The sequence below is a fragment of the Mustela nigripes genome, chromosome 2, assembly GCF_022355385.1.
Source record: "Mustela nigripes isolate SB6536 chromosome 2, MUSNIG.SB6536, whole genome shotgun sequence".
Taxonomy (NCBI): domain Eukaryota; kingdom Metazoa; phylum Chordata; class Mammalia; order Carnivora; family Mustelidae; genus Mustela; species Mustela nigripes.
In genome coordinates, this window is record NC_081558.1 from 215,699,608 (window position 1) to 215,726,246 (window position 26,639).

General features: G+C 60.3%; 1 protein-coding gene across 1 annotated transcript in view; it reads right to left on the reverse strand.

Annotated features, from left to right (window-relative positions):
- PRDM15 (PR/SET domain 15) overlaps positions 1 to 26,639 on the reverse strand; it is a 45,027-nt gene that overhangs the window by 16,336 nt on the left and 2,052 nt on the right. The window contains 12 exon segments of the mRNA XM_059392389.1: positions 1,293 to 1,387; positions 3,673 to 3,840; positions 6,495 to 6,582; positions 6,959 to 7,053; positions 7,189 to 7,370; positions 8,674 to 8,803; positions 9,886 to 10,110; positions 11,395 to 11,496; positions 16,883 to 17,135; positions 18,861 to 19,014; positions 21,061 to 21,154; positions 21,691 to 21,736. Of these exon segments, the coding sequence (XP_059248372.1) occupies positions 1,293 to 1,387; positions 3,673 to 3,840; positions 6,495 to 6,582; positions 6,959 to 7,053; positions 7,189 to 7,370; positions 8,674 to 8,803; positions 9,886 to 10,110; positions 11,395 to 11,496; positions 16,883 to 17,135; positions 18,861 to 19,014; positions 21,061 to 21,154; positions 21,691 to 21,736 (1,632 nt within the window).

Below are 26,639 nucleotides of genomic sequence, written 5' to 3' on the forward strand. Positions count from 1 at the left end.
CTGTCCCGGCGGACAGCAGGAGGGTGAGCAGGACACACGGTCACGGACACGGGCTCTGTCCCGGCGGACAGCAGGAGGGTGAGCAGGACACACGGTCACGGACACGGGTGAGCAGGTGGTCCGCTCAGCCCCCCGTCCCCTGGCACTTCTGGGCCTGGCTGTGGGGCTCACGGGAAGACCCCGGCACCAGCTCCCCCTCCCTCTAGCCTCACCAGCCCCTACACTCAGGGCACACGCCAACATGGGGCTCCCGGGCCGTTCTATCCTGCTGACTGGTTTGCTTTGTGGTTTGAAGAAAGGAAATTCCACATGGAAACATGGATTTCCATTTTCTCCCTTGAAAAGGTCAATAGAGGTGCCACGTCACCCCGTGGCTGTGGGCTGGGCCGTGTCACGGCTGGCCGTGGGCTGGTAACCTTCACCTCTCTGGTATCCAGACCCGGGGGCAGCGGCCTGTACCCTGGCTTCAGGGCCCGGCCCGGGAGCTCTGGTGTGGTGCGGGGGGAGGACTGGAGGAGGCTGAGCTGGCAACAGCGCCCCTTCCCCACCCCACCCCCACGCGCCCACTGGTGGTCACACACCGCCCGCTGTGGCAACACGGAGCCTGCGTGGGCGCCCCGGGAACCGCTTGGCAGCAGGGACAGTCGGGAGCTCCAGCCCTGGGGACCGAGGAGCTTTGCAGACTCCTGAGTCCTGGGGTGTGAGTCTGAGGGAGGAGCAGCCACACTCTCGTCTCGCTCACAAAGAACAGCTCCATTTTACGTGCAACCTGGCGCACCCTGGACGGCAGTGCCGGCACCGGGTCCCGGCACGGAGCTGACTGAAGGCCGCCCTGCCGGACACAGCCCGGACGGCCTGCCTCGGAGGCACCTGCCCCTAAGGGTGGCGTCCCGCCTCGCTCACCCGGAGCGCCCATGGCCATGGGGCGGGTCGGCACTTAGACCGGCTCTGCCTGGACAAAGGGAAGGCCTCGGGCCTCCCTGCGCCTTCGGGACCCCGCACTCGGGTCCTCCGCCACAAGGACGCGTGGCAGGGGTCCTGAGGAGGAGAGGGGGAGCTCCAGGAGGGGCTCAGGGGGAAAGCCAGCCTCGGAGGAGAAGACACGTCTTAGCTCACTCACGGGAGACGCATCTCAGCAGAATGCGAGGACAATAGTGTAAGACACGCGCGGGCGCTGGCGCTCGTGACAACCCGTGCCTCTGTTTGCGCACTCAGAAACTCTCCTGCAGCTCGGGGCCTTAGCTGCAGGCCGGGTGGGGCTCCCAGCTCGGTTCCAGAAGGGAGAGCGTTACCTTGCCGCACACGGGGCATCCCGAGGGCTCCTTCTTGTAGCGGACCAGGTTCTCGCCACCGGCGTCCAGGTCTTCCCGCTTCACCCGCCGCACGCCTGGAATGCCCCCCCCCAAGCGAGAGAGTGAATACACAGGAGCACGCGCGTGCTGGGCACCTGCGCTCGGCCGGCGTGGCTGCCTGGGCGGCGGGGGCAGGGCTGGCGCCCCCAGCACGCACCACGGGAACCAGCGCCCCTTTGGGCACCAGGCAAGAGCAGCTGCACGCACCCCAGCAAACCGTGGCACAACTCGTGCTCCAGAAGCGTGTGAAAACCCAAGGGGGTTCGGAGTTTTACGGTGTCAAGGAGCTACACTGAGCAGCTCACGCTGAAGAAGGGAGTCTCCTTTGATCCCAGCGCCCAAGGCCAAAGTAGGATTCTCAGGGATGACCGTTTTGGTCAAAAAGATACCAATATTCATCCTTGTAAATTAAATCAGTCAATCAGGATCAGGGAGAAAAACCAAGTGACAAGAGACTCCTTAAGGTTTGAAGACCTCAGAGTTCATACCTGGGATCAGAATGGATTTCTAGAAGCTCACAGGAACAGGGTATCGCTCAATAAAAGAGAAATTCGCTCTCAGTGCCTTTCTACCCAGTGGACCCGTTCTGGAACATTCCTGCATCCCACCGAGGGACCGCAGGGCTGGACTTAAGAACACCCAGTCAAGGGGACGTGAAAACCCAACATCCCTAAAGGCTCCCAGCGGCATAAGGTGCACCAGAGCAGAAGCAGTGGCTGAGACTAGGCTCTGATGGGAAGGGGGACCACGAGACCCGTCCATTCGTCCCGCAGAAAATGATCAGCCTCGCGTATTGGCTGTCAAACGTGGTCTTACAAAACCAGTTGTAAGATGCAGCCCACGTGCCCACCTGTCAGGAGACGCTGACCCCAGCAGGACCGCTGGCAGGTGGCACACGGGGCTTGGGGCTCCACCAGCAGGGGCTGGCTCGGCCACCCACCAGCCTGGGGGGAACCAAGGCACAGTGGGGCTTGCCCGGGGCCCTGCAGGCACAAAGTGGGCACCAGGTTCAGCAGGAGAGGCCCAGGTGCCCCCCACCCGAAGGGTCACAGAGAGAAAAGAGGTGCATTTCTTGAAGCCACGTGGGCGACAGCCGAGCAGAAAAGTGGGTGCGAAATTCCTACAGGATGGACCCGTCTTACTCGGAAGAGGCGGGATACGCGTCTACACACAGCCGCGTGCCCCAGGCACACCTTGCACGCGACTCTGCTCTCTTTTTCAACACGCCCGAACGTCATCTGCAATTCTTTCTCAAATGGCTCCTCTCGAGCTCTTGCAGAAAGGTGCTGTGGTCAGCCAGGGCCGCTTACTGCGGCTGGTCTGCGAGGGGGACGTGGCTTTGGGGGACTAACCGGGACGAGCACAGCGAAGATGCGGGTGTCTGGCCAGATCTCCGCGCAAGTCTGGGCGGGAACGCCCGGCTCACACCCGCGGCCCGGGCGCCCTCCCACGCGGGGCTCCCGTCTGCCCTGCACGGCCACCCCCAACCCCATCCTAGCTCAGCCCCCCATCGTGCGGCCCCTCCCCCCACCCGCTGCTGAACCCACCGCCCCAGCTTCCCCTGCAGACGGCTTCCTGTCAGCCCCCAGCGGACGGGAGGCTCCCCAGCACCGCAGCTGAAGACGGCAGGGGCCATCGGGGGCCCGCAGAGCGCCTGAGGGGCACAGGGGAAATTACATACGGCCCCAGCCGCGGCATCTGCCCAGAACATTCTGCTCTGTGCCCGAGGCTGCAAGGTCACCCCCTCCCAATTTCATACGCTGTTTACTCCCCACTTTCTCTCCTATCAAAAGCATTTTCTCAAGAGAGTGAGAGACTCTGAAGAAATGCTTTTAAGGACGGCGTAGTCCTCAAGCCTAGAGAGTCCAGATTCCTAAAAAAAGAAAAAGAAGGGGGCGCCTGGGTGGCTCAGTGGGTTAAAGCCTCTGCCTTCGGCCCAGGTCATGACCCCAGGGTCCTGGGATCGAGCCCCGCGTCGGGCTCTCTGCTCAGCAGGAGCCTGCTTCCCACCCCCTCTCTCTGCCTGCCTCTCTGCCTACTTGTGATCTCTGTCTGTCAAATAAATAAATAAAATCTTTAAAAAAAAAAAAAAAAGAGTCTGGATTTCTAAAAAAATAGTAATAATAGAGTCCGGATTTCTTAACTCTTCTCAGCGTGGAACATCCAGGATGTTTCTGGGGGTTCCCGCAAAGACACCGTTCGGCCCCCCGCCAGCACTGGCTGGGCCTCCCCGAACCCCGAGGGACAGCGGCATCGCAGGTGGCACCCCACGAGGCCAAGCCCCCGGCCCCGCCTGAGTCCCCGGCGCGGTGGCGCTCACCTTCCAGGTGCCTCCTCTGGTGGTCCAGCATGACGTCCTTGCGGTAGAACATTTTGCTGCAGACCTCGCAGGCGAACTTCTTGTCCCCGTGCTTCTTCTTGTGCTTGGAGAGGTTGCTGTTGGTGGAGAAGAATCTGAAACACATCTCGCACTGGAACGTCTTGTCATCTGTCGGGAGAGCAAGCAGACACATGGCGACGTTTAGGTAAACAGTGCTCAAGACGGGATCGGCATCCTGGCCGTGGGGGCGGAGCGGCGACGAGACCCAGGGTCCAGGGGGCTGGGGGAGGGCCGAGCTGCAGGGGGCGCCGAGCCCCCCGGGAAAGGTGCCACCACCCTCGGCCGAGCACTGGGGACCACACGCGGAGCACACAAGGGGCCCGAGCCGGCGGGTCCTCGCGGAGGGAAATAACACTGGCTCCCCCGCTGGCTCTGCCTCGCCCCTGCTGCACACGCCTCCTTGGCATCTGGGGCTGTGTCCCCGGAGGAGCCAGGCCTGAATGACCACAGGTCCGGCCTTCTCCCTGCACCGGACCCGACTGCGGCCCCGACCCCTGGTCTCAGAGGAGGTGGGGTCCTTCCCCCGCCGCCCCGGGCTCCGGCCCCACCTGCCCCGTCACGACCCACCTGCCCATCCCTTCCCTGCCACCTGTCCCCGTCCACACGCACGGATGCCCAGGTTCTCCCACCGGGCACACAACTGTCTTCTAGGTCCCTCTTAACAGACACACACCCACACTCACCCACACCTGACACACACACTCTCACACACACACTCACACGTACACACCTATACTCTCACGTATTCCACACTCTCACACACCCACATTCACCCACACCCCCACACACCCACACTCGCACACCCACACTCTCACCCTCCCACACACACCGCACACTCACACACACCCAACACCCCGACAAACACCTCACACTCTCACACCCCCCCACACTCTCAAGCCCCACTCACGATCCTGTACAACCACACACGCACACCGCCCCATGTTCATGCCCCCCCAACCCCGGGCTGGCATTTATCAGCTGCGGTGAGCCCCCACCCCTGAGCAGGTGGCCCGCGTCCCGGGGCCTGCGAGCCGGGGAAGGAGCAGTGCTGTCCTTGGGCTCCGGGCTTCTCTGTCACGAGCACCAGCAGGTGCAGGCGGAGAACCCGCTTGCAGCCGTTCCCGAGGGCTCAGCGGCCGGAGGCCAGTCCGCCCCATGCAGGCGGCCTTCCCTGTCGTGGGGCGGGCACGTCCCCAACTCAGGAAGACAGACCGGTGCCCGGTCCCAACTGTAACCTGCCACCAGCAACCCCCTGCCCTCGAGGTCTGTACCTGTGTTTCCACAAAACGCAGCAACAAAGAGCAAATGCCTGTTACCGGGGACCTGGTGGGGGTGTGGGGAGACTGCAGGGGGGCGGTGGATGTCTGGGGGAGCCGAGCGGGCCGGGAGGCTGACGGTGCAGGCTGTGACCGAGGGCTTGGGCGTGAGCCCGTGCTGCTCTCCAGCTCTGCCTAGACAGTCAGGGACAACGCGAGGACCGCCGAGGTGAGCTCCGGGACAGGTCCCGCTGAGCACATGCCTGAGCACAACCCATCCGTCTAACATCTCCAAAAGCTCCTGCCTGCATCACAGAAATCCGCGGTTTGATGGTCTACGGAGGACACGTTCCCTTAACATGAGTGCGGAGGAAAAGTGTGAGGCTGCAGATGATATGTTACAGAAAGGACCTCGGTTTCCTGGTTTATTCTGTTTTCCGTCTGAAACTCCTAACCTTGGAGAGTAACTCACTGCAGCTCCGCTCTTTCCATATAACGAAAAACAGGTACACGCCCGGTTAATAGGACCAGAAGCTGGCGGGCACAAGTGGCGGCTCTGACTTCTTTTACTACTTCTGCTCCGCTCATTCTGCACCCAGAGAATCTGAGATCAAAGAGGACTAGTGGGTCTTCCTCCCCCGGTGGCCGAGGGCACGGACGCTGGAGGGGGACGGCGTGGGCACAGAGACAGATGCGCAGGCAAGGAGCTCAGGGAAACGGGACGCGCCCGCCCCGCACAGAAGCCTCATCACGGGAGCAAGGAGCGGCGAAGAGACAAGCTGTGGGGCCATCAGGAGTCCCCAGACCCGAGCACACCTAGGGAGCTGCAGATGCCGGGAGCAGGTGCCGGCTGCCCGTGGGGGTGTCTGAGAGACGAGGGAGGGGCCAAGAACCAACACAGACGGCTTAACAGGACTGAAGTTCGGGACTGAGGGCCAAGCCGATGGGTCTCTATGCCCACTGCCACCGGGCCCAGGCTCTCTGGACGGAGTGGGACCACAAGCAGACAGGGCCTGACCTGCTCGCCTGGCCCACAGAGGCCACCAACCACAGGCTGTCCAAGCACACGAGCGAGTCAGGCTCCAAACGGGGGACAGAAGTGGGCTCGCAGCACAGCTGGTCTGTGCCGGGCGGCCACCTTGGGCTGTCGGGGCCACCACCAGGCATCGCGGCTAACGGAGAGCAGACGGTGAAGGTGGCAGGGAGGCAGAGCTCTCCTTCCGAACCCCTCCCCCACAGGTCCTAATCCCGGGGTCCTAGGACACTCACACACCTCTGCTCGCTCCCGACCTCACGCCAGCCTCGGGTGGGGGCACACACGGCCGCCCGGCGGGACTGAGAGGGCAGCAGGCGCGCGTCCCCCTTCCCACGGCAAGTTTCCAGCCGGGTCTCCTTCGGGACAAGGAGCAGCTATCCTGAACAAGTGCAGTAGAGGGAGACGGCCGACGCGAGGTGGCGTGTCCTACCTGCCGCGGTGGCCGCGCGGCCCCAGCAGGACCCGCTCACCTGTCCTGCAGTTGTGGAACTCCAGCGCGCTCTCGATGCGGAAGGTCTTCTCACAGGTGCCGCACCGGTACCTGTACTCGCCGTCCACCTGGCGACAGCAGCACCGTCAGCGCGGGAGGGGTGGGGGAGGGGGGGCGGGCCACCTCGACAGGTGCCCCCTGCCCCCCACGCCGGCACCTTCCGCGAGCCTGCGGTCTGCACCGCTGTCCGCTTCTCTCCCACGTGGTTTAGGGACTCGAGCCGTTTCCGCTCTTGCCGTCCAGGCGCCCAGGAAGCGCGCCCCATTCCGGGAGCGCAGGGCCAACGCCAGCCCGGGGGCCCTGCCGCCTCCTCCCCGGGGCCCACTGCCCACTGCTGCCCCCGGCCCTCCCCGCCTCCTCCTCGTCCCGGCAGCCTGCCCTGCCCCCCGCCCGCTGGTCCTGCACGCCTGCCCCTCGCCAGCCCCAGAAGCCGGTCCCACCCACCTCGTTCCTGCTGTGCTTGTAGGAGACGTGCTGCTTCAGGCTCTCCTTGCGGCTGAACAGCTTGGCACATTCCTCACATTTAAACAGCTTGTCGCCTGCGAGCAGACCAACACCGAGCCGGGTCGCAACTCCAGCTGTGTCCCTGGGGCACGTCTGGGGGGTCCTCGGCAGCCCCACCCCCGGCCCATCCACGAGCGCGTGTCTGCAGGCCGCGGCCGTGCGGGACTCACCATGCGAGCGCACGTGCCTGCTCAGGTTGCTGCTGTTCTGGAAGACCTTGCTGCAGATGCTGCACTGGTAGACCCGCCTGTGCTCGCCCAGCTGCCTGACGAGCTTCCTCCGGATGCCGTGCCGGCTCGACAGAATCAGGCTCCTCTTGAGGGTGATGGTGGTGCTCTGATGGTGCGGGAACCTGCGGGCAGACCGCACCCCGGGAGAGGAAGTCCCAGGTCACCATCATCTCGGAAAGAGCTCCTGCCAAAACTTCCTCGCGCGACACGAGACGGGAGGGAAGGTACTCGGGTGCCGTGTCCGCCTCCGGGCATCCAGACGAGACAGACACCGTGTGTGTACAACGGCGTCCGTGTGGTCTGGGAGGCCACTCGGTGACTCTGCATCTTCACTCTGGCTGCCAGGAAGCTCACGGCTCGGTCTGCGCCCAGAATAACCCCAGCTGTGCAGTTTTTCTCACGGGGTCTGGCCTCTACCCTGCTTTATCCTTTCTCTGACCCTGATTTTTTCTCTGACTTCTGCTCCCTACGAAAGGTCCATCCGACAGTCAGCCACAGAAATGGCTAGAAGGGGGCGGACAGAGAACAGGGGCCCGTGTCTGACAGCACGCTGGTCCCCACTGTATCTGCACGGGTTCCAGAAGCAACAGGACCAGGCAAGTGGTGAGAACTACAAGAGGCACGCCAAAAAAGGCCAAAAAAGAAAAGAAAATTTACCACCGGCTTATTCAGCGTCACAGCAAAGATGTACCCAAAAATAAGCACTGGAATCTGAAGTATTTTCCTTGTTCACAAAAATGAAAGGAAAAACACAGAACAAATTGTGAAAGTGACACAGATTCAAACACAGCCCGTTTTTGTTTTATAAAACAAAATGCCGTGAGCATCACTGCTCACAAAAGCCAACACGTGAGAGGAAACCAAGTGTCCGTCGCCAGAGGGACAGGTAACAAGATAGGGCCCCTACGTACGTCTCTGTGACGCAATAACGTCCGGCCTTCCCGGGGGGCCAGTCTGACAGCTGAGTGAGAGAGCCAGTCGCAAAAGTACAGACACCAGGCAGCTGTCCTCGTACGAGGAACCTAGGGACCCAGCGACCTCCTATAAGGCACTCTGTCGTCGCAGAATCAGAGGTCGCAGGGGTGTCGGGGAAGGCAGAGTTTCCATCTGGGAAGATGGACAGGGGTGAAGGGCACAGAGCAACGTGCAAGGACTTAATGCGGCAGGACTGGGCACTTAAAAGTGGTTAAGATGGAAAATTTTAGGTGATGCAGGTTTCACTAGGATAAAAAAATTTTTTTTTTTGCTTTTAACCATTTCACAGAGAACATACGACTCTGGTTCTGAGTTTGGGAACGATCCTGCTGTTCCCAAGCATACCCATGTCCCCCCACAAGGAGGGAGCCAGTCTCCCTGCCGGGGGTGCCTTCTCGTCGGGCGGTGCGCTGTCCACACCGGCACCCTGAGCACCGCGACAGGACTTACTTGGGCACGGAGCCGGTGTCGCCGGGGCTGGCGGCCAGCTTCCCCAGGACCAGCTCCATGATGCGGTCGTCTGGTGCTGCGGCCACGGGCTCGTCCGGCGGGACCTCGGTAACGATCTCGGCCACTGGCTCTGTGTGAACAGGTGGGACAGGCCATGTCACTGCCAGGGCAGGGGACTGACCACAACCAACCCCAGAGGACACTCCAGAGCAGACCGCGGCCAGGCCAGGGTTGTAGGCACGGATTGCAAGAACCACACACACAGGGAGAAAGAGGAAGAACTAGCGAAGGGACCCAGGACTCAGTGTCCTATCTGGTCCCAATACGAGAGACTCCCCCCGCCGGAGTCTGCTGGTATCAGGTGCTGCTGGCAGAGGCCACGCGAGGATGGAGGGGCCACGGGCTCTGCACACCCAAGAAAGTGGGCCAGGGTCCCTCCAAACGCAATTGAGGAAACCATCACAGAGAATGAGCCTAGTCGCGGCCCGGAAGCCAGCTACAAGCCCGTGCACGGTGCTCCGGGTGCTGTGGGAGCGGAGGGCGGGACATTCCCACCGGCAATGACCCGGCTCTGCAGCAAAGGAGATGCAGCCAGAAACCCGGCGTGGGTAAGTCTCGTTCTCCATGCCACGAGCAGGACCCTGGACATGGAGAGACGGATGCGCGCGAAACCCCAGGAGGGGCAAGGCTGACTCCTGCAAGCCAAGGTGGGTAAGTCTGGGGAGATGGCCACGTCCCTGTCCTGATGGGGTGCTGGTGACAGGTGGAGCCCTGGCCACTGTTCACAACCTGCACGCTTTGCAGCGCCCACTGTGTTACAGGGATTCGTGCTCTAGAGAGCAGATTCGGGGGGAAGGGAAGGCTGGCTTCCTCCCAGACCTGGCCTCTGCACCGAGTTTCCCCCCAACTGAGGCTTTCAGCGCAGGACCCGCTCCCCGCCGGCTTCTCCCCTAGGACCACCCTCCCCTGTCGGGTCCTCCCCCAGGACCTCCCTCACTTGGTGGCTCCTCCCCCAGGATCTCCCCTACAGGCTCCTCCCCCAGAACCAGCCCCCATCTGCCAGCTGCTCCTCTAGGACCACCTGCACCTGCCAGATCATCCCCCAGGACCAGCCCCCACTTGCCGGCTCCTCCCCCAGGCCCTCCCTCCCCCGTTGGCTCCTCCCCCAGGACCTCCCTCCTCTGTGGGCTCCTCCCCCAGGACCTCCCTCACCTGGCGGCTCCTTGCCTTCTATGATGTCTAGAGGCTGCTCAGGTTTTGATGCTTTGGGTTTTCTTCCCCTTCGAGGCTTTTTCTTCTGCTCTTTGGTGGCACTGACACTCTTGGGAACCGCAGGAGGCTCCCCCCGGGGCACATCTGGTTCCTTCTCGGGCGCTGCTTCGTGCTGGCTGGCCGGGGGCAGGCTCTTGGCTTGTTCCAAGTGACCCAACAGGTGTTCTGCGGGGAAGGGAAGCAGATGCGCAAGGACAGTGAGGCAGCCCGTCCCCAGCGGCTGCTCCCTGCCCCCATTTTGTTTTTACCTTTATCAGCTGACAGTGGGCCCTTTCGTGGGCAAATAAAAATTTATTTCTGCTGCTTTTGAAAATATAAGCATTTTCACTGCACCAAACAGGACTATTTTAAAAGGTAAATTAGGCGATGAAGCCAGGCACGTTCCCCAGGCACACGGTTTTACAGAAAGTACAAGCGCGCACACAAGTACGAGCGAGGAAGACGCAGAAGCTGTCCCGGCACAGCACGTGGCCCTCTCCGGACGGGGCGCTGCGGGCCAGGCCCCTTTCCTTCCCTACACTCATGCTTTCCAACGTTTATGATGAAGTCATGCTACACTCACTCCGGAACGGAGCCTCTGAAGAGAAACTCTGGGAAATAGTCAACTCACGATAAATGAATTTATCTAAAAAACACTGCACAAAAGCAAAAATTCTTTGCTTTGTTTTCAAGTCAAGAAAGCCCTCCAAGGTCTCCCAAGAAAAGACCACAGAACCCCAGGAGGGAGGCAGGGGTGCGTACAGAGCTAAGAGCAGACGGGCTCCCCTCAATGAAGGCCCGGACTGGCTGGACCTCAGCTCACGGGCAAGGTGGGGGAATGACCCACGAGACGGGGGGACCGACCCGGAACTGACAGACGGCACCTGTGCACACAATCGGGCCGGGGACCGGGCTCTGCCCCCCACCACAGCCCAGGCCTCCAGCATGAAGGGGCTGTGACTTCTGCTGGTTCCACACGTGGGACCGTTGAGCTGGGCGAGTGCCCTCGAGGAGCTGTGTCCCGGGAGGGAAAGAAAATGAAAGAGCAAACACGTGTTTGCGAACAGAACGTGACGTGTGTCACAGGAAGGGCTCGGCAGGTCGGCCACACAGCAGAACCACCAGTGAGGAGCCCGCCCGGCTGAACACACTGTTAAGACGGGAGCCAGCACAGAGCCAGAGGGCAAGAGGATGAGAGCCCTGGTGCCAGGCCCGCGGGAGCCTCGTACCAGGCCAGGGGTCCCGGCACCAGCTGCCGGAGGGCCTGGGCCGCTCCCGTGCGTGTGGCTCTGGGGATGCGGGTGGGGTCTATGCAGCGGCCCGGGAGGGAGCTGCTCGCACGAGGCCAGGGAACGCCCTCCTGGCTGGCCGTGGAGGCCACTGGTCCAGAAGGACAAGGAAGCGACAGCGCCCCCGGAGCCCGCCCCCCCCCCCACGCCCCGGCGCACCCCTCCCCATCCGCAGGCTCACCGTTCAGCAGCTGCAGCTCCAGGAAGCTGGCGGAACACACTTTGCACACCCACTGGCTGGGCTCGGACTCCACCGCGGCGCTGCTCTCCGGGGTGCCTGCAGCTTCACAGGAGCAGAGGGAAGCGTGATGCACAGGGCGCGACCCCGAAGCCTGTGGCCCAGGGACACGCCTGTCCACCTGGGGCTGGTGCCATCCAGGCGGGAAGCACAGCTCCCCTCTCAGCCCTGCTCCTGGGGATTCACGCACAGACACCTTCGGTCCCCAGGGACTCCCCTGTTTCACAGGCGAGGAGACAGCACAGACAGGTGCACTGGAGCGGCCCCGCTGCGGGGTCTGTCCCAGTCACAGGAATGCGACCCCTCCCTCCCTCCCTCCCAAAGTAGGGCCGGTGGGAAGGACGCGTCCCTTCCCAGGACTTCGAGAAGGAAACACCCTACGGAGCAGAATGAATTCCTCAGTCTCTCTCTGGCTTGTACGAGAGACCGGCCGTCAGCGGGCCCTGGGCCTGGTGTGGCCGCGGCTCCCGGCCAGCGTCATCCCCCAGAACTTTCTGGGATGACACGATGGCCTTGAACACTCAGGCTGTCTGGGGTGGCAGCCACTTGTGGCCAGTGTACCCGAGGAGCCGAGGTTTAAGGTCTGTTTACTTTGCATTTGAATTTAAGTGGGGACCCCAGGCAGGTGGCCTCTGTGATGGCCCTCAGTCCCCCTTCCTCACTCCCCAAAGACAAGCGGCAGGGTTCCTGGGACGGGGGAGATACTGGCTGTGCAGAGGGAACAGCCTCCTTTCCCAAAAATATTATTAAGGCTCCCATGGGACCTAAAAACTAGGGACATTCTCAGTGTGCCTCTGGTCATGACCTCCTGGCCCAGCCCATCTCTCCAGGCCCCGTCGGGTGGCCCCACGCGCCCTCGCCACCGCTCCCACCCAACCACCGCACAGCCTGTGCTGGCACTCACGACCGTCACCCAACGCTCCGGGGGACACGCATTCAGCAAACTCCTGCATTCTTAAAAAAATCACCCCGAGTCACAGCTGTGCATGTGTTCTGAGCGGGGACCAAGCACGCCTCTTTCTGTATCCACAGCGAGCAGCAAGTTTGCAAAGACACAAAGGGAGAGATGCAGAACTGTTTGTGTCCGTCTCCTGAGTCCTCCTCAGCCGGTGAGGGGGACATTTGTGATGGGAACTGCCCAGCCAGTCCTCTGCTCTCCCTCGCCGCCCGCCGAGTCCAGCGCCTGAAGACCGTAGGCGCGAGGTCAGGGAGGAACCGGAGCCAGAGCCGAATTCCCGCTTCCCCCGCACCTTCTCAAGCGGACGTGGCTCGACGGAGGGGAGGAGACACCGGCACGGGACGGGTTCAGGCAGGGATGACGAGGGGGTTACTGGAAGGACCGGTGAACCCGGGCCACTTCCCCTGGTCCCACGGGGCTGCCACGTCCAGCAGGAAGGTCCCCACCCCCACGAGTGGGATTCACACTAACGGGACACAAGAAGCCCTTCTCCTCAACGAGGCTCTGAGGCCAGTCAGGAGGGCCAGCGAGTCGTGACCCGTCCCCGCATCAAGGGAAGAACTCTCCTTTTCCAAAAATTGTCGCTAAAAGATCAGAATTTTTAAGAACAAAAATGAGCCAACCATCAGAAGGCGTTTCTTGATGGCCCGTCACCTAAATATCCAACACGAGAGACGCATCAAAGTGACAGTAATGCCACAAGGCCCCAGGAGAAGCCACAGAGGGAGCCATGGGGCGTGGATACTTGGGGAGGGATGGTGTGTTCCAAGTACGCCCAGAAACAGAAGTAAGAGAAGGGTCCACGGAGGGAGAACTCGCCTGTGGGGAAACGCGGGGCTTTCCTGGAGACCAGGAGGGACACAGCTCAGCCGCGGGGACAGAAGGCAGCCTGCAGGGCACTGAGCGCAAAGCCACACTAGGGAACCGTGAGATCCCTCGGGCCGAGGAGATGTTCTCTCTCTTGGCTGTGGCCACCGCATGCCTCCATCGAAACTGAGTGGCGAGCCGAGAACTGCCGAGTCTTCTCGTGCACAAACTGTATGTCAACTGCGCCGATTTTTAAAATATACCATAAAACACTAGTCAAAAAGACCAAGAGTCATTCAAATAGTGATTGAAAATCGTTTTCCAAATGTTATAGATGTGTGTGAATTTTATCCTTCTCATTAGAGAAGTAGTTTTTAAAAATCGGACGACGACGTCTGAGGACAGCCGCGACCTGAGCCTTCCGGGTCCCTCCTGCGGGTCGGCAGGCCTGCGCGTGCACATTAAGGAAACCAACTTCAATGTCAAACCAAGAAAAAAGGTGAAAAGTCAATCTCCTACCCAGAAAAAAACAGAAGTTATTTTTTTTGAGGATGTGTCTGTTCCTCCAATTCTGCTATGTTGAGAAGTTGGGTCTGCCATCTGCAAACTGATTTCTAGATTTCTAGAACAAAGATGTATTCTGAAGCAAATGGGAAAAAGAGACAGAATGAAATGAAGGAGTCTCCCCAGTTCTGATGCTCACCAAGAAAGACTCTGAGTAACTTATGGGAAGACCGCTCCTTGCCCGCTGGCCCCCAGTATGATTCTTCTAGAATGTGGTGGTGCTCGCTAAGGCCCCTCAGCTTGCTCCGCCCCTCTGCCATGGGGCCCAGTGCACAGTGATGGCCCCCAAAAGGCCCCCACTCCATTCCACTGCGGGGGTCCCAAGGGCGTGCAGGCCGGAGGCCCGGTCGCTGGGAAGGAGAGGTTAAGCCCCTCCCCCGACCTCCTGGAGCTGGGGACTCACAGTCACACAGACGACAGCTCTCTGGCTCGCCCAGGCCCTTCTTCACAGGTCTAGGCCCCTCCTCCAGTGTCCAAGACATGGGCCTGGTGGGCTCCCATAAAAATGCTTCAGCCAGGTGAGCCCCCAATACTGCTCGGCGGGGCCCCAGCCACTCAGGGCGGGCAGGGCTGGAGCGGGGTTCCAGAGGCTTCATTGGGCCAGGAGGGGGCCCCTGGGAGGGGGCGGCAGGGCTTTGGGAGGGGGCTGGGCGGGAGAACAGAGCAGCGGAGGCAGGGTGCGGTGCCTGGAGTGATGCGCGGTGGACGTCACATGTCCTTTGGGGAGTTCCCAGCACCACCGGAGCTAAGCCATCATTCAGCAGGTGTAAGAAGTGAGGAACCCCAGAAGCCCACTAGTCAACAGTAGTCGAGAACTTCTACTACATTTCTACGAGCTACTTTTTTGCCGTTTCCCCCCAAAGAGAGTGAAAAACCATGAAAAGTTATTTCTATCGCTTATTTGCTTTCCTCATTCAATACTCATTTAGGGGGATTGTGCCTTCCAGCGGATGGGGATGTCATGGCCCACCGTGTGCCGTGTTCTCAGAAGGAACACACAGGAGAACAAAGGACAGACAGCTCAGGGCTCCCCAGGGCTCCCCAGGACGGTGCCTGTGGGAAATAAAGGAGGCGGCAGTCCGGGTCGACACAGTCCAGACCAATTCCATTAGAACCTCCCTTGCAAATGCAGCTCTGGCTTAGAGAGCTGTCCCGGAGGGAAAGCAAGCAGAACCCCAGCTCTGGGAGGGGGTGGCAACCTTGCTCTGACTGTGACCTGAGAGTCGTGACAGGGGAAGACATCGTGCAGGACACAGCAGACAAGGTCAGCCTCTACTAACACAAACCCAGTGTGCAGCTGGCTGGTCCCAGGGCCGGGACACGCACATCAGCTGCTGAGGCCGGAAGGAATCCAGAACGAGAGAAAGCCAGATCAGGACAATCCCGGAGCACCTGCATGGCCCCAGTGAGGCCAGCCGCACCACCCGGCTGCGCCACACTCGGAGGGGACACCTGGCCCAGCGGGACACATCAGTGCCTCCCCAGGGCCAAGTCAGGCACCTGGTTTCAGCAAATCCTAAAGGGTGGGCTTGGGAGCAGCTGAGTGAAAAGCTGTGGGTCTCTCCAAACGCTTCCTGTGACCTTCCCCTCCACAATAAAGTCCACCCCATAAGGCTCCCGGACTTACTCTGCAAATATCTCTGTGAAGGCAGCCAGCCCTCCACACCACCAGAGCCGGCATGCAGGCCGTCTGGCCATCGGCTCCCACCGATGTTCCCCAAGGGCACCCTCAGTGGCTCCACACTCCCCCCACGGCCACCCAGCCCGTAGTGTGCGTTAGAGTGGCCCCTGGGACTCACATCCGCCCACAGTCTCTGGATGGGACCTTGGCAGACGTCAATGAGAGGAGGCCATACCAGAGTAGAGTGGACCCGAAATCCAGCGACCGCCGTCCCTCCAAGGGAGCACAGAGACCCAGGAGAGAAGGCCACGTGAGGGCAGGGGCAGGGATTGGCTGACACCATCTACCAGCCACGGAACGCCACGGGCTGCTGGCCACACCCAAAGCCGGGAGAGGCCTCCAGAAGGAACCAGCTCCACCAACACCGGGTCCTGGCCTTCAGGCTCCAGGGGTGTGAGGCAGCCCCCTCGTGGGGGGCTTGGTGTGGGCGGCCTTGCGAACACTTCTCGTCACACGCCGGCGCAGGCACGACCAGGAAGGCTCCGAGGTGGGGGGACGGGTCACAAGGTCGCAACCACGCGGGACACACCAGAGCCTCACAAATACGTCAGGACCCGCTTTGTAGCCCACTGTGATCGTAAGAGAAAGGAAACTGTCTTCTTGTCAGGAACCTGCAGCGCAGGGGGCGGTCAGAGGACAGAGGGTCACGTCTCCCCCAGAACAAGTCCCTGGAGGAACAACGGGGCGTCTGCCTGGGGCAGCATCAGGCATGGATGGGAATGGGGGGCTTCATGGCCACAGACGTGGTGTGGCAGGACGTGGCCTCAGGCTATGCACAGAGCCTCACGACCGGACACGGGGGTCTGAAGTGCCATGGGCCCCTTCACACTGTGCTGCCCCACACCCCAGGGCAGCAGGACACACAGTCTGGGTTGCTTTTCCAACAAGAATGCTGGATTTAGGCAAATCACACACACACACGGCCTTCGCCTGGTCTTTCCTGGAACACGTATGCACATGCGCGCACACACACGCACATGCGAATACACACGCACGCACACACACGCACACATGACCACACATGCACACACCCCCCGCTCTTGCACACACCCCCAGTCCTGGAGGAGACCAGGGTTGAACCCGACTCCTGCATCTCAGGCACCATGACCCAGGGCGGGTTCGCCAGCCTCTCTGTGTTCCGTCTCCTCTGCCCGAAACACAGCGGATCACCAACCCCCTTCACAGGACAGTGGGCGGGGAGGGGTCACCGCACCCAGAGCCCGGAGGACGGGGCTGCAGATCAGCCTGTCGTGCTCCAGCACCCGACTTCCCGGCCGGCGTCCGGCTCAGGGGCGAGCCCTGACACTGCACAAGCAACGGCAGAGCCAGGCCCGGGGGAAGAGCAGCCCGTCCCGCCTGACACCGCACCGGCTCGCCGGCACAGCTGCCCTCCCGCTGCCGGGTGGCCGGGCCGCGCGTACCGTGGGCCCCGGGGCAGGCCTGCTTCAGCATGGGCTTGTCCATCTTCTTGGCGTAGAAGGCGGCGTACCACACGCGCAGCTCGGCGCCCGGCGGGATGTCCCGCGACGTGGTGAAGTAGACGTCGTTGCCGTGCTGGAAGGCCGTCAGGTTCTGGTGCTCGGGCCCCGCCGCCGGCCGCACCAGCATCATCCAGTTGCAGTCGTCCTCGTTGGAGGTGTCGAAGCACACGGGGTGCCCGTCCTTCTGGAACACCTGCGGGGGCACGGCCACCAAGGGGCCGGGGAAGGAGCCGGTTACCCGCCCGTCAGCGGGGCGGCATGTGTGCCGGCAGAGGGGGCAGCCGGTCCAGACAGGGCCGCATCGCAGGGCAGGTCAGGCTCCACAGAACCCGTTTCCGGGCTCATCAGGGCCCCCGAGTTCTGTGCGCAGCCCAGGTGGGAACTGGGACACCTCAGGCCTAGTCCTGGTCCGGGTCCAGAGGCTGGACGCTCGGGGTCTAATCAGGTTCAAGTGGGCGTAGTGACATCTGCTCCAGGCATCACTGGACACCTGAGCGCCTCCCCACCCCAGGCGGGCACGGGGACACCTGCTTGCACAGGCGTGTCCACCAACGCCCGTCAGTCCTGACAGCCTGCACCCTCGCCTGTGACACCGTCCCGCAGCCCGAGTGTCCGGCGGGTGGCAACAGGAGAACCGTCCGTATTCTGAAGATCAGAGTCACCGCAGGAGTAGAGGACGGGCTGGCTCTCCGTTCTGATGCCATCACTGCTTCCTTGCTCTCCCCTCTCCCAAGCTTTTCCCGTAGGGGCTCCCCACTGCTAAGGAACTAGGGGACCCCTCTGAGGACGAAGCCCTCGGAGACAGAGGGGGCCTCCGGGTGCCCAGGGCCCCAGCCAGTGTGGGGACACGCTCCAGTGAGCCTCCGTCCTCGCTAGAGAGCCGCCCCCCCGACACAGGTGCTCGCGGCGGAGGCAGCACCTAAAACTGTGTCAGAAACAGACCCTGAGCCCCGAGTCACAGAAGGAAGCCAAAACAGGCACAGAGGACTTTTTCAAGGGGGCCTCAGCCCGACCATGTGTGCCCACAGCAACTATGTGCACCCAAGGGCCCCAGGGCCCGCGATGGACGGCAGCCGATGGCCCTCGTGGGGCTTGGCCTCCAGCATCTTTACTCCTTTATATAAAACAGCCTTTGTTTTTCATTCCCTTTGTTGGGAAACAAGGCAAATACCTTTCCTTCCTCCCCATTTTGCTGAGTTCTGCCCTGTGAGCTCAACCTTTCCAAGAATCGCCAGGACTAGCCACCTCACACCTGTCCTGACCCCACGGGTCTCTGCTGAGGGCCTCTAGGCAAAGCTTGCTCTGTGGGTCCCCACAGCAAGACCAGCGCCCTGATTCTCACTGCTCCCGTCAGACGTTTCTGGAGGCGCATGTGGATGGGGCACGTGCTGGGGCTGGGGACAGACCCCGGATATCCAGCCCCGTGGCACGTCCAACCTTCCTCCGAGAACTTAGAGCCTTGCCTGCAACTGACATCCATTCTGTTTTGTTCCGTTTCTTTCCTTGGTCTGATGCACTTTTTGGAGCCGCTAAACCCTGCACCGTGTCCCATCGCCGCCTGAACGAAACCCCTTCCTTTCGCAAGAGCTCCGCCAAGTCCCCGTGGCTCCGCGAAGCGCGGAAAGCAGCGCCCGGGAGGTGCACAGCAGCGCCCGGGAGGTGCACGCCAGCGCAGGTTGTGAGAGAGGCGAGGACAGCCTGGCGGGTCTGCGTTCCTCATCCCGCCTCAAGGGGCCGGCAAAGCTGAAAAGTTCGAAATACTAGCTCGGGGCTGAAGCTTTGGGATAGAAGAGCAACCGCGGATAAAGGAGAAGCAGGCGGACCCCGGATCTTTGGAGCCGCGGAAGACACCATCCATCAGCGGAAGGCGCAGCTCCCCTCGCTGGGGTCCGCTCCCAATGCTGGCCCCGGCCCGTACCTTCAGGGGAAACGCGGATTCCTTCTCCCATTTGGCCACTCTCCTCGACTCGAACGGACCGAACTGTGTTCTCTTGACGAGCTGAGTCACGGCAAACACTCCTTCGGCCCCGTCTTCCAGCCGCCGGATCTCCAGGTTGGAAGGGAGGGAGGACCTGGAAATGGAACGGGAGCCGCGCAGCCCCTGAGCGCTGCTGACTGAGGACAGCCACTCACCCCGGGGACAGGTGCGTAAGGGGGCCCAGAAGCTCACTGTCACTGAAACACCATCCTCGAGGGTGAGAAAGAGCTTCCCACTGAGGACAGAGGGGGTGAGGGCCCAGTGGCCTGGGCACACCCAGCTCCTTACCAGCCTGAGCCAAAGGAGACTGGCCCCAGGGCCCTAGCACGACTCACCCAGATCACACACAGAGGGAAGGGCCATTTACTAAAGGATGTGTTTGACATCCCCACCCAGGAGACGTCGCAGGTGTGGGGCGCGACGGGCCAGTGGACACGAATGGGACTGAGCTCTCGCCCCCAGAGCCGCGGAGCCCAGAAAGGGGGGGGGCTCCATGACGAGAAGCCGTGCTCAAAGCACCACAAGAAAGGGGAAAGGGCCACGGCATTCCCGGGGGCAGAAAAGGGTTCCCAGCTAGCTGAACGGGCCGGTCCATTTACCTAAATGCTGAGTGTCAAGGATGGGGCGCTGGAAGCGGAAGGCCCACGGGCTGGAACCCCAGCATGACCCAAGGCTTGGGCAAGCCCAACCCACATCCACGAGTGGGTCAGACACCAGCGGGCCTGGGGTGCAGCTCCCTCCCAGGGCCGAGTGGAGGGGCTCCTGCCCCGGGACCGACACCTGCCACTGTGGGCAACCGGCAGCCAGTGGAGGTTTTGGGGGGAGCTGATGAGATCGCTGCTTCAGACAAAAACAGTCTTGTAAGAAGGTAAGTCACCGTGAGAAAAAGGCACTAAATAGAGGCTGGGAACACCAGCGGGGAAGCTTCTAGAAAGAGCACGATGATAGCAACGGTGCCACCATGTGGCAGGTGTTCTGCATGACACAACACTGAGCACAACCGTTGGGGGGACAGGCTGCTGTCCCCACTCTGCACGCCAGGCAGCGAGGGAGGGACACAGACTGCCTCGCCCCAGTCCCAAAAGCTGACCACGTGGCTGACCCGGACTGTGGACAGACCGTCCCTCAGAGGCCTGGCCACAGCCCCTCCAGGTGCCCCGGCCCCCCAGGTGCCCGGAAGGGGAACGGCAAAGCTACCCAGCCTCCTGGTTACAACTGCCGGTGCTTCTCCAGGACCTGGGACGGCTTGGCCTGGCGACCCGTGCTCGCTGCCCCGGGTCCCACGCAGCCCGCAGCAGGCATCTGCCGGACGGCAGGCCCGGGTTCCGGCCACGGGGAAAAGCGAACCAGCAGTCCGGCAGCTTTGGCCCATGGGCTCCTCCACGGCTGCCGTGCTCGGCCCCTAGGAGCCCTGAACTGGAGCGAGACCCTCCCTGGGACCCCTCAGCACGTGCCCCGGCTCGTCCTGGCGGCAGGCTGCCCCGTCCACTGTGGGACGGACTCACAGACGCCCTCCGCACCCTGAGGACCGGCGTGCTCCAAGTCCTGCCTTCTCTGTCTGCAGTTTCCTGCTGTGATGGCACGACTTACAAGAAACATGCCCTTGGTCACTCCGATGTCGAAATCCATTGCCCAGACCGTAAGCGCTCGGTCCACAGTTCCTGAAACCCCGTCAGGGCCATAAAGGCGAAACGGATGTCTTGTCACTAACAAAGGCGACTTGCAGACCCTACTGGGAGGACCAGCCACCTGGGTAGAGGGGGAACCTCCAATCCTGTCCCCACACCCACAGCCGGGGCGGGAGAGGGGCTGGAGGCTGGGTCAGCCGACCGCGGACGACTCGGTCGGTCATGCCTCCCTAACGAAGGCTCCTAAACCCAGGACCAGGCAGGGAGCTTCTCGGCCGGTGAACATGTGGAGGTGTGGGGTGCAGGGGGAGGGCAGGGAAGCGCCTCGCCCTTTCCTGGGACCTCACTCTTCACGTCAGTCCTGGGGGTGTCGGAGTCATGTGTGGGGAACCCCCATGTGGGAACTGGGCCAGGGACTGTAAAAGACCTCCCCTTCCTGCCGATGCAGGGTGTACGTTCAGACAGCCCCGCTGGACGGGAAGGACCAACACCGGCTCCAGGCGGCCACTCACCGTGCCCTGCTTAACACAAAGGAGTCCTTGACCATGACCACGGGGCCCAGCTCGGGACACTCGGAGTCGTGGTACTGACCGCAGTCCTCACACCCTGCAACAGACGGGACAGTGTCAGCGCTGGGAGGGAGTCCCCCGGACCTTGCAGGCTCCGTGCCCGACGTGGGTGACCCACGGCGCTCCCCACAGACACGGACACGGGGCAGGCACAGCACGTGGCCCCCAGGGAGAGACGTCCACCTGCGGCCCATTTCAGAGTGCGCAGTGACTCCACGCTGAAAAGAACAAGATCTTCCCGAGGATACACTAAAACTCACGGATTTAACCTGTTTACCATAAATCGAACGTTTCATAAACCTCCTAGTCAGTCCCCGGGGCTTACTGCTCTGAACCCAGGGCCCTCCCGCAAAGCGCCCTCGGCCCAGCGTCCTGAGAAAGACGATCCTTTTTTAAAACCACAGCCCTGCAGCGCTGCGCGCGCAATGAACGTGCTTCCTAGAGCCGGACGAGCCGTTTCAACGCAAAAAGCAGCAGCTTTTCTGGCACGTGGAAACACGACGCAGATGGGGCTTTGCTGGGACGGCGAGCGCTGCGCCCGCGGGCCCCTGAGGTCGGGCCGGAGCTACTTACAGATGAACATGATCTCCTCACTCCCGTCTTCAGCCATTGCGGACACCTGCCGGGAGACAAGGGTCTGCTGTGAATGCCGAGCTTCTTGCAAACGCAGTGTTTATTTATTTAGAAAAGAACTGGATTTTATTTCTCTTTTTTTTAAGCTTTTATTTATTTGAGAGACATAGAGAAAGTGATCAAGAGCAGGGGAGGGGGCAGAGGGAGAAGCAGACCCCCGCTGAGCAGGGAGCCGGATGCAGGACTCCAGGACCCCGGGATCACGACTGAGCTGAAGACCGACACTTCACCAACTGACCACCCAGGCGCCCCCCAAAGCAATTTTTTAAAAGATTTTATTTATTTATTTGACAGAGAGAGACACGGCAAGAGAGGCCACCTGAGCAGGGGGAGTGGGAGAGGGAGAAGCAGGCTTCCTGCTGAGCAGGGAGCCTGATGTGGGGCTCGATGCCAGGATCCTAGGATCATGACCTGAGCCGAAGGCAGAGGCTTAATGACTGAGCCACCCCAGCGGCCCACAAAGCAATTTTTAAAGAGAAGTCCTGTTAAAGGTTCCTTGAGCTCGTGTGGGGATGTTACCTGGGGGTCTTAAAGGTACCTAGCAGTGGGGTCCCCTTTACTGTGAGGAGGCTGGGAGCTTTGAGCTTTTTTTTTTTTTTTAATTAAAAGCAATTGATTTGAATGTCCTCTGGATTAGAAAGTCCTGATGAACTCAGACTTTCATCTTTTATATGAGCCACCAGTTTCCATCTGTAAAGCAAATATGTCACCATTTCTAAAAGCTGGTTTCACACTGTCACCTCTGGCTCTCTTTCCTCTGTCACTGGACTGTCAGCTCCTCAAGGGAACTCATGTCTTAGTACGACCTCGGTCTTCCTTCAGCGGCTACCCTAGGCCCAACACCCAGCGCACACCCACGTCTCCTGGAGACCAGAGCAGCACACGGCGTCGTGGAGGACAGCGCCCTGCTCACCTCGCAAAACTCTGATCGGGTCAGTCACTTCTGTGTTCTGTTCATCTCATGAGGCAGGACCCCACCTACTGGAGGGATGATCCGGGTACCGTCATTCCGGGGCCTTGATTCTTTTACCTACAATATGAAATAAAGATGCTCGCCCACATGAAAGACCGGGACTCCGAAAACTAGAAAACCCCGCGGAAACACTGAAGAGAACACAGAAGGAACGGCACCCCGCGCTCACGGAGCGGAAGAGCACACATCGGTACAGCGTCCACACTACCCAAAGCAATCTACAGATTCAGTGCCGTCCCTGTTAAAGTACCAACAGCATTTTTCACAGAACTAGAACAAACAATCCTAAAACGTGTGGATCCACAGAACCCCCAAACAGTCAAAGTAATAGTGAAATGAAAAACAAAACTTGGGGCGCCGGGGTGGCTCAGTGGGCTAAAGTGTCTGCCTTCGGCTCAGGTCATGATCTCAGGGTCCTGGGATCGAGTCCCGCATCGGGCTCTCTGCTCAGCAGGGAGCCTGCTTTCCCCCCTCTCTGCCTGCCTCTCTGCCTACTTGTGATCTCTGTCTGTCCAATAAATAAAAAGATAATCTTAAAAAAAAAAAAAAGAAAGAAAGAAAAAAGAAAAACAAAACTGGAGGAATTGTGATCCCAGATTGCAAGATACACTACAGAGCGGTCACGATCGGAGCAGTCCAGGACCTGCACAGAACCAGACACAGGTCATGGATCGGAACAGAGAACCGAGAAAGAAGCCCACAGTTGCACAGTCAACTCATCTTCAACAAAGGAGGCAAGAACAGGCAAGAGGAAGAGGACAGTGTTGTGGAAACTGTCCTCTCGTGCAAGAGAATGAAACTGGGCCACCTTCTTACACCAAACACAAAAATAAACTCAAAATGGATGAAAGGCCTAGATGGGGGGACCTGACATCATAAAAATTCTGGAAGTCAGCCCAGGCAGAACTTTCTCTGACATGGGCCGTGGCGACGGTCTCGTAAAGCAAAGGAAATAAAAGCAAAAATGAACTACTGGGCCTACACCAAAATGAAAAGCTTCTGCAAAGCGAGAGAATCAACAAGATCAAAAGGCAACCTACGGAGCGGGAGAAGACACTCGCAAATGACCTTTCCAATGAAGGCTTAGCATCCGGAAGAACGGATGCGACTCAACACCCAAAAAACCAAAATGGTCCAATTAAAACACGGGCAGAAGATCTGAACAGACATTCCTCTAAGAGGACACGCAGACGGCCAACAGACGCACAGGGAGACGCTCCCCATCGCTCATCGTCCGCAAGTCACCTGCCACCTGTCAGGACGGCTGAAATCAGCAGCTTGAGAAATGACAGGTGTCGGCGAGGATGCAGAGAAGGGGGAGCCTCGCGCCCTGCTGGTGGGAACGCAAGCGTGGGGCAGCCGCTCTGGAACACAGTACAGAGGGTCCTCAAGCTAGAAGCAGAATTACAGAATTACCATACGATTCAGTAATTCCACTCCTGGATACTGACCCAAAGAACACAAAACACAAATTCAAAAGAACACGCGCAGTCCAGTTGTGTTATCTACGATAGCCAAGACACGGGGAGAACCCCAGTGTCCATCAGCTGAGGGGTGGGTGAAGATGTGGTATATACGTTTATACGTGTGTATCGGCTCAGGTCATGACCTTGGGATCCTGGGATGGAGCCCCGCATCGGGCACAGAGCCCAAGTTTCTCCTTCTCTCTCTCTCCCTCTGCCTTCCCCTGACCCCTCTTAAAAAAAAAAAAAAAAAACCCAAAACAAAGTGCCAGGATCAATAACCAGGCTGTTTATTTTCCCAAACACAGCACAGCACGCTCCTGGAACACCCACTGAAGCTAAAAGGCATCTCATGTGGCCCTCGCAAGTTTCACATGGGGCTTCCTGGCGGATGGGTACCACGGCTGTGGTCAGCCAGGATGGGTACCACGGCTGTGGTCAGGAGCCAGTCTGGAATGGGGACAGCCTCGGGTCACTGAGCAGGAGGTGGAGAGGGACAAAGCGACAGAAGACACACGTGGGGAAACCCTCACTAGTGCGTGGCTGCCGGGCCCCGAGGTCTACCTGCGAGTGGAACCCTCCCCTGGCCGGCACTGGCTCCCAGTGGAGGAAGTTCTGCAAAGGCGAGAGCAGGTCTTTTTTTTTTTTTCGAAATTTTTTAGATTAACTGATTCATTTTAGGGGGAGGGGCAGAGACAGAGGAATCCTCAAGCAGACTCCCTGCTGAGCGTGGGCCTGATGTAGGGCTCAATCCCAGGACCCTGAGATCATGACCTGAGCCGAAGTCAGGAGTCGGATGCTTGGCTGACTGAGCCTCCGGGCGCCCCAGGGGCAGGCTCTCCAGAAGCTGCCCAAAGGACACGGGGTCCCCAGAACCTGTTGGAATGGGCGAGCGCAGACGAGGGCGACTGGCTCGGGCAGGACTTGCAGAAGCCTGGCTGGGCCCACGGAGCCCCGGGGGGCTGCCTCTGTTCCGCACCCCTCCAGGGAGGCAAAGCTGACCGTCTCCTGCCCCTTGAGCGTCCCCAGAGAAGTGGCTCCTCCAAGCACAAAGCTGGGAAACCCGGCCGACCCGCTGAGCCGCGGCCACAAGAGGGAAACAGGAGAGGCAGGAAACAACGGGCACTTAGCCTTCTACCGCCCGCGCGGTGGGTGTACTGAGACACGCGCGTGCCGGGAGCGAACGTCCCTCCTTAGTAGCAGCTGATCCCCGAGACCCGTCCCCTAAAACGGCTCTCTGACGCCAGGAAAAGGAATCACAGCCACCCCCACACAGCAAGTGAGGCCTGAAGGAAGGGGGCGCTTGACGTCTGTGCTGGGCTCGCAAAATCCCTTCAGCGCTCCGACGGTCCCTCTGCACAGGGACGCCCGTCCTCTGGACATTCGCAGCACGCAAGAAATCCCAGAACGACGGATTATAAGTAGTGTTTTAGGGAAAAGAACCCAAAAGCCCGTAAGCGAGAGATGTGGCGATTTCCTGGGAAAAGTCCCCTTAGGCCGTGGGTTCTGCAAGGGTGGTCCCCTGCACCAGCACCGGCAGCACCTGAGAATTTCTCGGGACTGCAGATTCTCGGGCCCTTCCCAGACCTGCCGGAGCACCCTCTGGGATGGTCTTTGCAGGCCGCCCTCCCACACCCCAGGTCGTTCCGCTGAACCCCATGTCTGAGCGCCGCTGCCGACCCGCACATCTGTCTGGCACAGCGACCGGAGCCGACGAGCCACGGCCGGGGTCACGGGGGAGCACACCAATAGCCTCGGGAACCAAATCTCCAGGACCTGGACCAGACCAGGACCTGGCAGCCGGGGGGCGATGGGGCGAGGGCCGTTCTGGACAGACGCTCTCTGTGGGGACTGGAGCTCACAGGCAGGCCCCAGGGATGACTCAACCCTGAAAAGGAAGAGTTCCGGGAGGACCCAGTCCACCCCGATGCTGCCGGTGGTGAGGGGGACAGACCCACAGGTCAGCGGAAGCCGAGAAACAGACCACGCAGATAGGCTCAGCGGGCTTTCGCGGGGCGCGTAAAAGCAGCTCGTGAAGGAGTAGTGCTGGGGCAAGTGGACGAGGGGGCGGGTCAGTGAGCTGTGCATGACGTCACACCTCACACAAAATTAACTCCTAATGGGACCTAGACTTCAAACATAAGATAGTAACATTTTTTAGAAAAATATAGGAGAAAATCATTGGGATCTAGGGTAGGCAGTTTTTGGACTTGTCACCACAAGAATCCTCTAGAAACAGAAATTTAATTAGACTTTATCAAAATTCAAAAATTTTGCTCTACAAAAGCCCCGGTGAGGAGGGCAAGAAGACCGGGAGGCATCTTTGCGAACCACACACCCAAACCTTGAACATGCAGAGAACTCTCACAACCCAACAGTAAAACACAAACCAGACAATCAGTAAATGGGCAAAAGACCCGAAAGACATTTCAGCCAAGAGAATATACAACTGA